Consider the following 13205-nt stretch of genomic DNA (forward strand, 5'->3'; position numbering starts at 1 on the left):
TCACAACAGATAAGCCTTAGCCGCCATAATGTAGCATAACATGGCTGTTAATTAATCCTCTTAATTGCAAACTAACTCTTCAGGCTCCCTGCCCGCCTTCTCGACAGTCTTTCCGCAACCCACCGAAGCCTAATGGTTTGGAACGGAACTAAAGCTCCCGCCGACGGCCTTGGCGAAGGTCACTTTTGAAGATCCTACCCCGCTCGTTTGCCACCCTCCCCTGTACACGTGTACCAAAACATCACTCACCCAGAGGGGGGTGCGCTCATTGCTCACACAATCTTTGCTTTGATTAGTCAAAGGCCGCGATTAAGGGGTGTGTTCACTTCTGTTAAAAAGTATGTTTGTACAAATTATGAAAATAACTGTGTCGTCTTTGACAAAAATGTTGTATTTTTAAAGGAGATCCTCAAAAAAATTAAATTAAAATAATTTTACTTTGGTGTTAATTAATTTGTAGACTTGGGTTCTGCAGTTTAATATGTGAAAATTAATGAAACAAAAGTCTCGATGCACTCGATGTAGTTTCTGGTCAATATTATTTCGTGTAAAATAGCCCCGCCAACTCACATAACATCGGAAATAAGTTGCCCCGACCCCTCTACGATTTCGGTAAAACTTTGCTATAAGGGATAATTTTGGTCCATGATAACGATTCCACGGTCCATTTTTTTATATCTCCTGATGGTGCTTTTTCTACATACAAAATTTCAAATTCTTCGTGGTTTTTGAATCAGGGTACAAAAAAAAAGGCATCTTCTGAGCCATAGTGAAAATCTTATTCAGAAGACATGATTTTATTTTCTTTAATCGTATTTTTTTGGAAAATATTGAAAATCTGGACATAAAATAAATAAAAAAACTTAGGGCCGATGCAAATATTAAAAAAAAATGTCCCTGAGCTTTGGTCGAAGTCGAGAGGGGGAGGAGCAAACATACAAATAATGAAATAACAAGCCATAGTCTCAACAATTGAATGAAAAAAGTGTTTTAAAATGCATGTTTCCAAAAAGAGCATGCAGCTAGCAAAATCTAAACTTAGAAAGGTTCTCCAAATCTCTGAATTGCAAATGTATCATCCTGGAGCAGAACTGTTAAATTCTAATAAACACCAATTAAATTGAAAAATGCATGTTACGCTAGTTCCGTTGTTTTGCAAATCATTAGTATTAAAAAATATAAGATTTGACGAAAACCAAAATTTCAACAAAAAAAGTTTTAAGTTAGTTTTCAACAGTTCAAAAGATATTTTAATAAACTTAAACATGTTAATATGATTCTAGGCGCAGCGATATTTTTGAGTATTTTTTGCAAGTAAATTTAATTTTTAATAGTTTTGTTTTGATTGTTTTGAAATTTTAATTGAAATTTTGAAGTTTTTTTAAATGATTTTTTTTAAATGATGTTTCCTAAAAGAGCACGCAACTATCAAAATCTAAACTTCAGTTGAAAGGTTCTCCAAATCTCTGAATTGCAAATGTAACATCCTGGAGCAGAACTGTTGAATTCTAATAAACACCATTTGAATTGAAAAATGCATGTTACGCTAGTTCCGTTGTTTTGCAAATCATTAGTATTAAAAAAAATATAAGATTTGACGAAAACCAAAATTTCAACAAAAAAAGTTTTAAGTTAGTTTTCAACAGTTCAAAAGATATTTTAATAAACTTAAACATGTTAATATGATTCTAGGCGCAGCGATATTTTTGAGTATTTTTTGCAAGTAAATTTAATTTTTAATAGTTTTGTTTTGATTGTTTTGAAATTTTAATTGAAATTTTGAAGTTTTTTTAAATGATTTTTTTGGCCTCTCGATTTTTCGGACCGACCGTGGGTTGACAAAAACTTTAAAAAATATTTGTAATCGAAAAGTACTTTACATTTTATTGGAATGAAATGTACCGTTATCAAATTATTTATATTTATACCTCCAACAAAATATATGTTTGAAATGCTGAGAAAAATTTTGAAATATTTTTATTGAAGAGATCAGAAAATTTCACAAAAAAAAAACAATTTTTAATATTGAAAACTGGACCAATAGTTTCGGAGATTTCGTCAGTTGAAAATTACATGCTTATTAGGTGACACTTGGAGAAATTCATTATCATCGATATGAATTCTTTGTGAGGTTGTACCCCAGAAACTAATTTTCATAGTTCCATAGAGATAATTCAAGGAAAAATTTTTTAGCCCTTCAAATATATTTTTTTCTAAGGTGCTTTTCCTTCAAAAAATATTTTTAAATCTCGGATAACCTAAAAAGCAAATATTAATGCAAAAAAGTAGCTATAATTCGAAAACGGTACATTTCATCGTAGTATTATTTAGTATTTTTGGATTTAAATTCGGATTTGCTTTAAAAACGATTTTTAATATTTTTTATTCCAGAATTTCAATATTAAAAAAAAAACGTTTAATTATGCAAAATGAATTCTTTTGACATAGGGATTGCATGGACAAAGTTTCATTCAAATAAAAAATCACATACTTTTTAATACAATATTTTCCTAGGTCTTTTTTCGTAATTTATCTTCTTTTTCATAGGTTGTGATGTTGTGTTGTGATGTGTTTCAATCTGTTACATGACAAAAATTACTTCATACTTATTTTGACATGAAAAGAAGTAGATATTTTTACTCCAAACCAATTGGTCATTGCAAATTTTATTTCTGATTTTTCCCTACTCCTTCTAAATTTCCTCAAGGAGCAAAAAATAATTTATTAACCCTTTACAACCTAACCCCGCCTTTAAACGGGCTTCGATCTAAAAAAAATCGCAAAAAATCCATTTTTCAATTGATTTTTGACCTTTAAAAGCACTGGAAAGAAGAACTCTTGATTTTTTTGAAAATTTATGGGCGGAAAGTTTAACTAAGTTAAATAATAGTTTTTTAATACCCCTGACTCAAGGCGGTTTCAAAAACACCCAAAAAGCAAAAACTGGTAATTTGGTTTATTGGACCATTTAGAAAAAACTCCAGACATGTTTTATGTGACTTTGCCAATGTCATTTTTTAGGGGTCAACTTTGGCTGTGTTTTTTTACTAACATTTCCTATATTTTCAGTAAAAAGAAGTATGCAGCAATTTTTGTAATGTCCCATACTATGTCTCTACTCATTTTTTTTACAATTTAAATGATGATGGTGCCATTCTATAGTAGAAAATGTGAAAAACAAGCAAAAAATTGAAAAATTGATCTAAAAACGTGAAAAAACTAGATAGGCAAAATTATATTATATTAAGTGATAGAATAGGCCAAATACTACCAAAAACAAACATAAACTAAACAAGATAAATGCAAATTAAAATACTACAAATAAAATAAAAAAATAAGAAAAACATAAAACAAGTGAAGTAAAGTTTTTCGTAGAACAAAAGTTGCTCAAAATGACCTCCTGAACACGGAAAAAATAGAAATTTTTGAAAAAGAAATTTGGGCAGTAGAGGGTTAAATAAAATAAAAATTTCCGGCAAAAAAAACTTGTTAAATCGATTGTAAACTATTATCAACACGACTTTTTTTACGGTTTTTTACTTTTTTTTTATTAAAAAAAAAACTGTAAAATTTTTAAACTAATTTGAATTATGGAACAACAAACCGGTAAAAGACGATAAATTTTGGTAAAAAAAATAATTCCACGGATTCATTGATTTTTGCTATTTTTGAATGATGGCAAAACTGTAATGATGTATGAAGTTTTTTACACGGTGTATTTTTCCGAGTCTAAAGCAACTTTTTTCTGAAGATTTTGTTTGATTTGATTTTTAGGGATATTTCTTTAGAAACGTCACTGAAAACCGACTAATTCTTGTTGATATTGACCAAATTTCTTATGAACATGTCTTAAGGGACTCTGAATTCTATATTTGACTAATATTTGAGCTAAAATTAAAAGTGTCTGATCATAAATTACCAGATTATTAGCTTTCTTTGAAATAATCTCAAAATCAACTTGGGACAACCAAGACGATCGAATAAAAATCTTAACTTTGCATAATTTGTCATGAAAATACAGCAATTTCCCGAGCAGGGGTAAATAACACGGGAATACCAAATTTTGGTATTACTTAGGCAAATATCAGGGATCAAAATGTGCCCTTGGTTGCCCAGTAATGGATGGTAAAATACCATGAAATCATACCAAAGTCTTGTATGTGGAAGGGCACAACAATACCAAACCATGTTATTCCAAGGGTAAAATAATCCCTTAAAATAAAACCATTTCAATACCAAGTTGAGGTCTTCCGGATTTTTGAACATTGCTTGAATACCAAAACTTGGTTTTACCATGGTTTAATTTTTAGGTATTCCCGCGCCCTTGGAAAATCAGGTTTTGGTATTCCTGTGGTTTTCCACATACATGGTTTTGGTATTATTTCATGGTATTTTAACATCTATTATTGGGCAACCAAAGACACATTTTGGTCCTGTTTTTTGCACAAATAATACCAAAATTTGGTACTTTCATACAATTTTTTAGTGCACCAGTTGCAGCTAGTGAAAACACAGGAATGATCCATATGCAACAGCCAAATCTACTCACCTGCTGATTCAATGTTGTTTTTAGTGATATTCTTCACCACATCGAATGCATTTGTCATTGATGAACGGCCAAGTTCTTGAAGCTTCTGAAAAATAACAAGATTGAAAAATAAGTGTTATTAAAATGAAACTGGATTGAAATTCACCAAAATTCAATAATCTGTCGATTGACTCGTGTTTCAAAGTATTTGGTTATCCCGACTTAGAGCAATTTCAACGATTTAAAAAAAAAACTTTGTGAGTCAATAAAAAAAAAGATAACCAGCTTTAACGTTTTTGAGTTTCAAGTAATTTTAGCGCAAAATTAATTATCTCGTCAAAGTTTATAAAAAATTTCCCATAGTTTCAGAGAAATTTGATGAAACACTTCAATACCAAAATAATACTAAAATGTGCTATTCTGACTGAGAAAATTTTCCACAATTTTAAGTCATTTCATTAGGGGTTATATCAAAAATGTTTAAAACCAAGTTTGAAATTTCATGTTTTCAATAAAAGCATTCACTTTGAGACATCATTTTAGCGCAAAATTAATGATTTTTTAAAAATTGGTTAAAATTTTCCCATAGTTTCAGAGGAATTTTATAAAATACTTTAATACCAAAAGAATACCAAAATGTGGTGTTCGACCATTGACAAATTCTGCAATTTTGCAATATCAAAACAGTACAGTCATCCCACATATTCGGAACACCCACAAATTCGGAACAATTTTATGATAATTTGTCAATAGCATGCCAAAAGTAGCTTTTCTGTCGACCTTACTATTTTTAGAAACTTCATTTGAACATTATCTTGCTATTTCACTAGTAAAAGTAGTACTTTTTGAACAAAAAACTACATTCCAAGACTATTTTGTTCAGAGCACCAAAACATTGCCTCCAAATGGCCTGTTTCATAATTGTGGGATGTTATTGTGCCTCCCACTATTGTGGAACACCTGAATTTAACTGATATTTTCACAAAAAAAATATCAAACCATGTATAAATCATGACTAAGCTTGAGTTTCATTGGTTTCAGTGTGTGAAGTCATTATTTGGTGATAAAAATGTTCTCCTGGAGAGATCCAAAGTTTGTTTACATTCGTAAGAAAAAAGTGTTCCGAATTTGTGGATTTCAAGGGTCAAAGTAATTCTTCAAAAACTTCATATAAAAGTTAAAATTTGCAGATGTTCGATACAGCATTCGAAAGATCGCAAGAAAAGCTTTCAAATGAAGGTAAAAGCGAATCATTAAGTTCAATGATCGATTTGCTATGATTTTTTGAACATTGGCCGATCTGGAAACCGTTCCGAATATGTGGGATGACTGTACCTTAAATTGGTATGATACCACATTTTGCTCTTGCATAATCCTTAAGACAAATTTTAATGGGTCCAGAAATACCAAAATTTGGTATTGATACCAGAGAAAGGTATTATTACGCATTTCCTTTGTTATTTACCTATGCTCGGGATACTTTCCGGATACAAATCTGAGCATTAAACAAAGAAAAACGTAGATTTTTTCGTTAAAAATCTGTTTATTACACAATTTGCTCTTAAAATTATTTTTTTAATCCTCTGTCATATCACATAATTATATTTTAAAACATGTTCGATTCAATCGTATTGTATAGACAAGTTTTCCGAACAAGAACAACTAAAGAAGTTTCAGTTTTGGTTCAATATAGGCAGAGATATGCCTTTTCGCGGTGCCTGTCCGTCGGGATGCATTTTTTTTCGTGTTCCGTTTTCGTCGACCGTCGTCGGTGTGTATTTCGGATGAGTGCGTGCGTGTGTGTGAAGGTGCAGCTAGCTCTGGTTGTCACGATGACAGCAGAGCTGAGCCAGTCCGTTTCGCGGTTCCTGTCCGTCGGGACGCATTTTTTTTTTTTTTTTTCGTGTTCCGTTTTCGTCGATCGTCGTCGGTGTGTATTTCGGGTGAGTGCGTGAGTGTGTGTGCGGCTAGCTCTGGTTGTCACGATGACAGCAGAGCTGAGCCAGTCCGTTTCGCGGTTCCTGTCCGTCGGAACGCATTTTTTTTTCGTGTTCCGTTTTCGTCGATCGTCGTCGGTGTGTATTTCGGGTGAGTGCGTGAGTGTGTGTGCGGCTAGCTCTGGTTGTCACGATGACAGCAGAGCTGAGCCAGTCCGTTTCGTGGTTCCTGTCCGTCGGGACGCATTTTTTTTTCGCGTTCCGTTTTCGTCGATCGTCGTCGGTGTGTATTTCGGATGAGTGCGTGCGTGTGTGTGAAGGTGCGGATAGCTCTGGTTGTCACGATGACAGCAGAGCTGAGCCAGTCCGTTTCGCGGTTTCTGTCCGTCGGGACGCATTTTTTTTTTCGTGTTCCGTTTTCGTCGATCGTCGTCAGTGTGTTTTTCTCGTTAGTCATGTATTTGATACACGTCACAGCCGGGTTTCTTTGTTCTATGATTTGTAATTGTTTCACGGGAAGATTCGTTTTAAATTGCGTTAGCCAAATAAAAATTATCATTCAATTCGACTATTCGTTTCCCGCGAATCGCGGCGACAAATATTGTTTCAACGCGATTGTTCAAGTCCTTCAGATAACATCATAACACATCAGTCATTTATTGGTCGCTCATATTATAATAATTTAAAAGTATAAATAGTCTCAGGTCAACTCTACGTAAATATGTAACGCTGAGTTTAATATTTCACCTTTTAAACACACATAATTTTGATTATATCTTTCCACAGTCGGCTGTCTAAGATTGAATCATTTATGCTAAACTCAACACCAAATAACCGGGAATGGTCTCATCCGCATTGTTTGCCTTGAGAATACATAATACATCACCTTATTTAACGAAATTCATTGATTATTGGGCCACATCATCATCCTCTATGATGAATCCTGGTCATTACCCTTCCCCACTAACAAAATCCCAAGTAGAAGTAGTTTTCCGGCACACGCGGGGGTGTGGATATCGTATAGAACCCACCCTTGGTAGCAGCCTGTGCTAACTAACATTCCCGTCCCATCCCCTCGAGATCTACAAACTGACATGGCGGGCGCCGTTGGTGGCCAACGACTGTTTCCTGTTCGCACCGACTCTAGTTTTGATGATCATGATGTTTTATCTTTTCAGCGCATTCATGCATGCTGTTGATAAGGGAAACATCATTTGATCGTTGAAGCGTGTGACCGGTTGTGCTGATGGGATATTACGGTCCTGTTCAGCAACGGAGAAGGACAACCATGGGTGGTCTCTCATGCTCATGCTCATGCTCATGCTTCAATATAGGCAGAGATATGCCCGAATTCGTGAAACAAAAAGTATATTTCTTCAAAATTTATTTTTATTACTTCCCTTTTAAATGATGAACACCCACTAAGTTTTTTTATGACTCTTATAAACAAAATTAGAATTTTCAGGTGTTTTGCGGTTCTTTATGATTCAAAATTAAAAAAAATGAAGTATGATAAAATTTTTGAGAAAGTTTATGCTCTTTTCAATGAAATTATTTTTTTGCCGCCCGTTTCCTCAACATTGGTCAAAGTTTAGGGATATAACATTTGAAAAATATTTGCAATGGCCTTATAGTTTCAGCCCAATCAAAAAATATTTCGATTGAATTTGTCAGAACACAAGACGAAAATAAATTATAGTAAAGTTTCCTAGGAATTGACAATTATTTCAACTTTAAATCAATCGATCGACCAACCCCCTTAACACCGCTCTGTGTGTGGTTTTGCTCATCGAAAAACCATTATTCTTATTTCCTCCATCTTCACATTACGTGCACGCGCGGTGCTCTTTTCAACGCTGTAGTGTGTGTTGCTATTGTTGTTACTTCACTCTGTTTGATACTGTTGTTGAGCTTCGTTGTTGCTTTTGATGTTTGTGTGGTAGCACCACACAGTTGGGGCTATCATTACCATCATCATCATCTTCAGCCAGCAACAATCTGGTGCTTCGCATCTCTTTTCCATTTTAATTGTGGTGGTGGTGTTTGCTGGTCGGCATAACTTGTATACAAAACCGCGAACGGAACAACAGATTGCAAAAATTAAGAGAAGATAGTCAAAAAGTTAATCAGAAGGAGAAGAAATCACGGTAATAAAAGCGCACTTAATTGAAGTATGTTTGCCTTTTGCCCATTTTGACCTCAGGTCTTAAAAAAAATGATATTTTTTATCGATGACTTAAGCAAAGTATTTCAGATCATCGCATTTCATTGCAAACGGTTAATAGCAACTAAAGTGGAATTTCTTCACAGCTCGAAAGAAACTCATCATGCAATCAAAAGCAGACAAAATTACAGTTTGCATTCCTAAGAGGTGTCAACTCTGACGAGGGCTACCGATTTATCACAGCTTTCTACATACAAATTTTCCACACATGTTTAAACGTTAACAATGGTCCATTTTCAAGCACCCATTGTTACGAAACAACGGCAGACTGAGATTCACGCTACATTTTCCGCATTTTTCTCTCCCAGACACAAAAGCCCATCAATCTTGTTCTTTCACGAAAATTTATTTCTTATTTCTTTTTGTTTTTCCAATCTTCTCCTTTCAGAAAGAATGAAAATTAGGTGTGACCGTCCAATTCGAGCAGCAGCAGCAGCCCAGCCAGTAGCCAAGTCTGAGCAGGAGGCACATCTCGGCCGGCAAAGATGCTCCTCGCATGGCGTTGCCTAACTTTAGGGCGCGGCGTCGTTCAAGTTCTTCTTCTTCTGCTGCTGCTGCAAAGTCAGCTGCCAACGATCGCTTGCGCTGGTGAGTTTCTCGATGGGTCTACTAAATGCATTCAAATCTCATCATCTACTAGATTATTTCCTTCCACGTTACCAGTTCGTGGGAAATCCACTTATGCTTCTCTATTTTGTGATAAATTGGTCAACTCCAAGTAGGTCCAAACCAGGCTAGCCCACATGGCCAGCACTAACTCTAGCACGACCTCGTTTTTCCCAGCCATCATAGGGGTAGGCCCAACCGGTGGGTAATGAATTTCCAAGTGCCAGAAGTCAAACGGCGCTGCTCATCCATTTTTTTCCACAAGTCTCCACAATGTCGGCGTTAGTCCACGTTTAGTTACACAAAGTCACTTACATAGTTAAGCTCCAAAAGTCGGCAGCTCACCTAAGCAAAACTAATTTCCTCTGCAGTGTTGGCTTTGCTGCACATCAGGCCAAGATACTCCCAAAAGGTAATTGCTTATTCATCCTATACCTCTTTTGAAAAATAAGGGGTGAAGAAACGCAACACACGCTGGATGTTTCGTAAACTCGTAAAAAAAGCCCCCCGAAGAATTATCGCATCTCACACACACTCACGTGTTGGGCTATGCAAAAGGGTAATGTGTTGGCTACCATTGTTGAACCACTTTTGGATGGAAGCGTTTTTTTTCGAGATAAATGGTTTACAAAACTGCACGATTGCGCAGATATTGTTGTGTGAAAAAATCCGCTGAAACCAATAGCTGTTGCGCCGCCTGCAGCTGGACGGTTTGATGGGAATTTTCCGGTGGATCAGCGCAACCGCGTGCGCGAGTGGAACCATGAGAAATCGCAAATCAGATGATATTTCTGAACTTTGTTTTGTTTTGCAAAAATATTTCGATGCACAAAATGTGATGAATGTCATTAATGTAAAAAATCAAGACTCTTTCATTTTCAAAAAAGTTTCTCCCAGCACTCAGAGATATTCCAAACAAATTATTCTTTCAACATCCAGTTTTGGGACAAATAAGTCAGAATCCACAGTTTTGGCGTTTTGAGCCAAATTGAGTTAGGGACCATCCACGAAGGGGGGGGGGGGGGTAACAGATTCCCAAATAAAGTGCCCACGTGGTTTATGGATGGTCCCTTAAGAACGCCACCTGCTTTTTCATTCGAAAAAATCTAAAACAGTTAAAATACATGAGAATCGTGAGTATTTTCGAGAAATTACAGTATTTTGTGAAAAATTTAGTATTTTATTCAAAAAAAACTCTAAACAATGAAAATGCATGCAAAATTTCAAATCGTTTGAAACCCATATGGGTAATTCTCCGCCAACTCACACAGCAGTTGCCCCGACCCCTCTTCGATTTGCGTGAAACTTTGTCCTAAGGGGTAACTTTTGTCCCTGATCACGAATCCGAGGTCCGTTTTTTGATATCTCGTGACGGAGGGGCGGTACGACCCCTTCCATTTTTGAACATGCGAAAAAAGAGGTGTTTTTCAATAATTTGCAGCCTGAAACGGTGATGAGATAGAAATTTGGTGTCAAAGGGACTTTTATGTAAAATTAGACGCCCGATTTGATGGCGTACTCAGAATTCCGAAAAAACGTATTTTTCATCGAAAAAAACACTAAAAAAGTTTTAAAAATTCTCCCATTTTCCGTTACTCGACTGTAAAAAATTTTGGAACATGTCATTTTATGGGAAATTTAATGTACTTTTCGAATCTACATTGTCCCAGAAGGGTCATTTTTTCATTTAGAACAAAATTTTTCATTTTAAAATTTCGTGTTTTTTCTAACTTTGCAGGGTTATTTTTTAGAGTGTAACAATATTCTACAAAGTTGTAGAGCAGACAATTACAAAATTTTTGATATATATACATAAGGGGTTTGCTTATAAACATCACAAGTTATCACGATTTTACGAAAAAAAGTTTTAAAAAAGTTGGTCGTCATCGATCATGGCCGTTCATGGTCACCCGCGACAGACACGGACGACGAAACAAAGAGAAACGCAAAAAGTAACTTTTTCAAAACTTTTTTTCGTAAAATCGCGATAACTTGTGATGTTTATAAGCAAACCCCTTATGTCTATATATCAAAATTTTTGTAATTGTCTGCTCTACAACTTTGTACAACATTGTTACACTCTAAAAAACAACCCTGCAAAGTTAGAAAAAACACGAAATTTTAAAATAAAAAATTTTGTTCTAAATGAAAAAATGACCCTTCTGGGACAATGTAGATTCGAAAAGTACATTAAATTTCCCATAAAATGACATGTTCCAAAATTTTTTACAGTCGAGTAACGGAAAATGGGGGATTTTTAAAACTTTTTTAGTGTTTTTTTTCGATGAAAAATACGTTTTTTCGGAATTCTGAGTACGCCATCAAATCGGGCGTCTAATTTTACATAAAAGTCCCTTTGACACCAAATTTCTATCTCATCACCGTTTCAGGCTGCAAATTATTGAAAAACACCTCTTTTTTCGCATGTTCAAAAATGGAAGGGGTCGTACCGCCCCTCCGTCACGAGATATCAAAAAACGGACCTCGAATTCGTGATCAGGGACAAAAGTTACCCCTTAGGACAAAGTTTCACGCAAATCGAAGAGGGGTCGGGGCAACTTTTCCCGATTTCGTGTGAGTTGGTAGAGAATTACCCATATTGCAAATTATAAGAATCTGAGTATTTTCGAGAAATAACAGTGTTTTATGAAAATTTGAGTATTTCATTCAAAAAACTTTAAAACAGTGAAAATTTTGAATCGTTGATACCCCTATTTTCGAGAAAATACGGTTATTTGTAAAAAAAATTAGTATTTCATTCAAAAATCTCTAAAACAGTAAAAATACATTCAAAATTTCAAATCCTTTGATACAAGTCTTGAGAATTATATAAATTTGAGTATTTTCGAGAAAATTTATTTCATTCAAAAATCTCTAACAAAGTAAAAATACATTAAAATTTCAAATCCTTTGATACCCATATTGCGAATTATAAAAATTTCAGTCTTTTTGAGAATAAGCGGTATTTTGTAAAAAATTAAGTATTTCATTCAAAAATCTCTTAAACAGTGAAAATGCATGCAAAATTTTGAATCATTCGATACCCTTATGGCAAATTATTTAAAAATTGAGTACTTTCAAAAAAATACGGTATATTGTGTTTTTTTTTTGTATTTATTCTTTGAAACTTACCATATTATCAAAATAAAATTACATAAAGGAAGCTTAAAAATTCAACATGACAAGATTATGGTTATAGTCAATTTTAGAAATATATTAAATATAATTTATCGTCCCTTATCGTCGATCAAATTATCGCCGATAGAATTATTGGAATAACGATAAAGATAGATTATCGTTATCGTCCCGACGACAACGATAGAACTATCGTTATCGTTATCGAACCTTGATAATTTTATCGTCAACAACAATTCGTAACCCAAACGTCATATTTTCAAATCACGAGATGGAAAGTGTTTAAGTGCAATATAAGTTTGTGGTCCAGCCCATAAAAAATAATGAGTTTTAACTTTTGAATTAAAATGGAATGCCAATACTTTTGCTATCTTCACATTTTTCTGCTTTAGTCAAATTTGAACATTTTATAACTCATTTCTAAAATATTTTATGAAAGTTTTGACGAAATTCACTTTTTTCAATTACATTTAAACATGCGAAATTGTTTCAAAAAGATAGATTTTTCAACCGATTATTTTTTTTATAAAGATTAAATCTAGCTTTAAATGAACCTTTTTATTTAAAAATTATGAATTCACTTTACAGATGCGCTAAAATGCCTTTTAAAAATGGGTCAATGCGTTACATAAAATTACCTAGCGGGTCATATTTTCTGTTGGGACATTATTTGGATGCCTCTGACCCAAATAAATATAAAAAAAATATTTTGAATCAATAGAATCACTATCAAAATTTGGAATTGAAGATATTATTTTTTTTTATCTTAATTTTT

The 13205-nt window shown here is 34.1% G+C and overlaps 1 protein-coding gene across 1 annotated transcript in view; it reads left to right on the plus strand.

Annotated features, from left to right (window-relative positions):
* Positions 1–13205, plus strand: part of LOC120422511 (testisin) — a 51373-nt gene that overhangs the window by 24216 nt on the left and 13952 nt on the right. Inside the window, exon 2 of the mRNA XM_052708697.1 lies at positions 9078–9277. Within this exon, the coding sequence (XP_052564657.1) occupies positions 9175–9277 (103 nt within the window). The 5' untranslated portion in view covers positions 9078–9174. The remainder of the gene's footprint in view (positions 1–9077; positions 9278–13205) is intronic.

The sequence above is a fragment of the Culex pipiens genome, chromosome 2 (assembly GCF_016801865.2).
Source record: "Culex pipiens pallens isolate TS chromosome 2, TS_CPP_V2, whole genome shotgun sequence".
Lineage (NCBI taxonomy): Eukaryota > Metazoa > Arthropoda > Insecta > Diptera > Culicidae > Culex > Culex pipiens.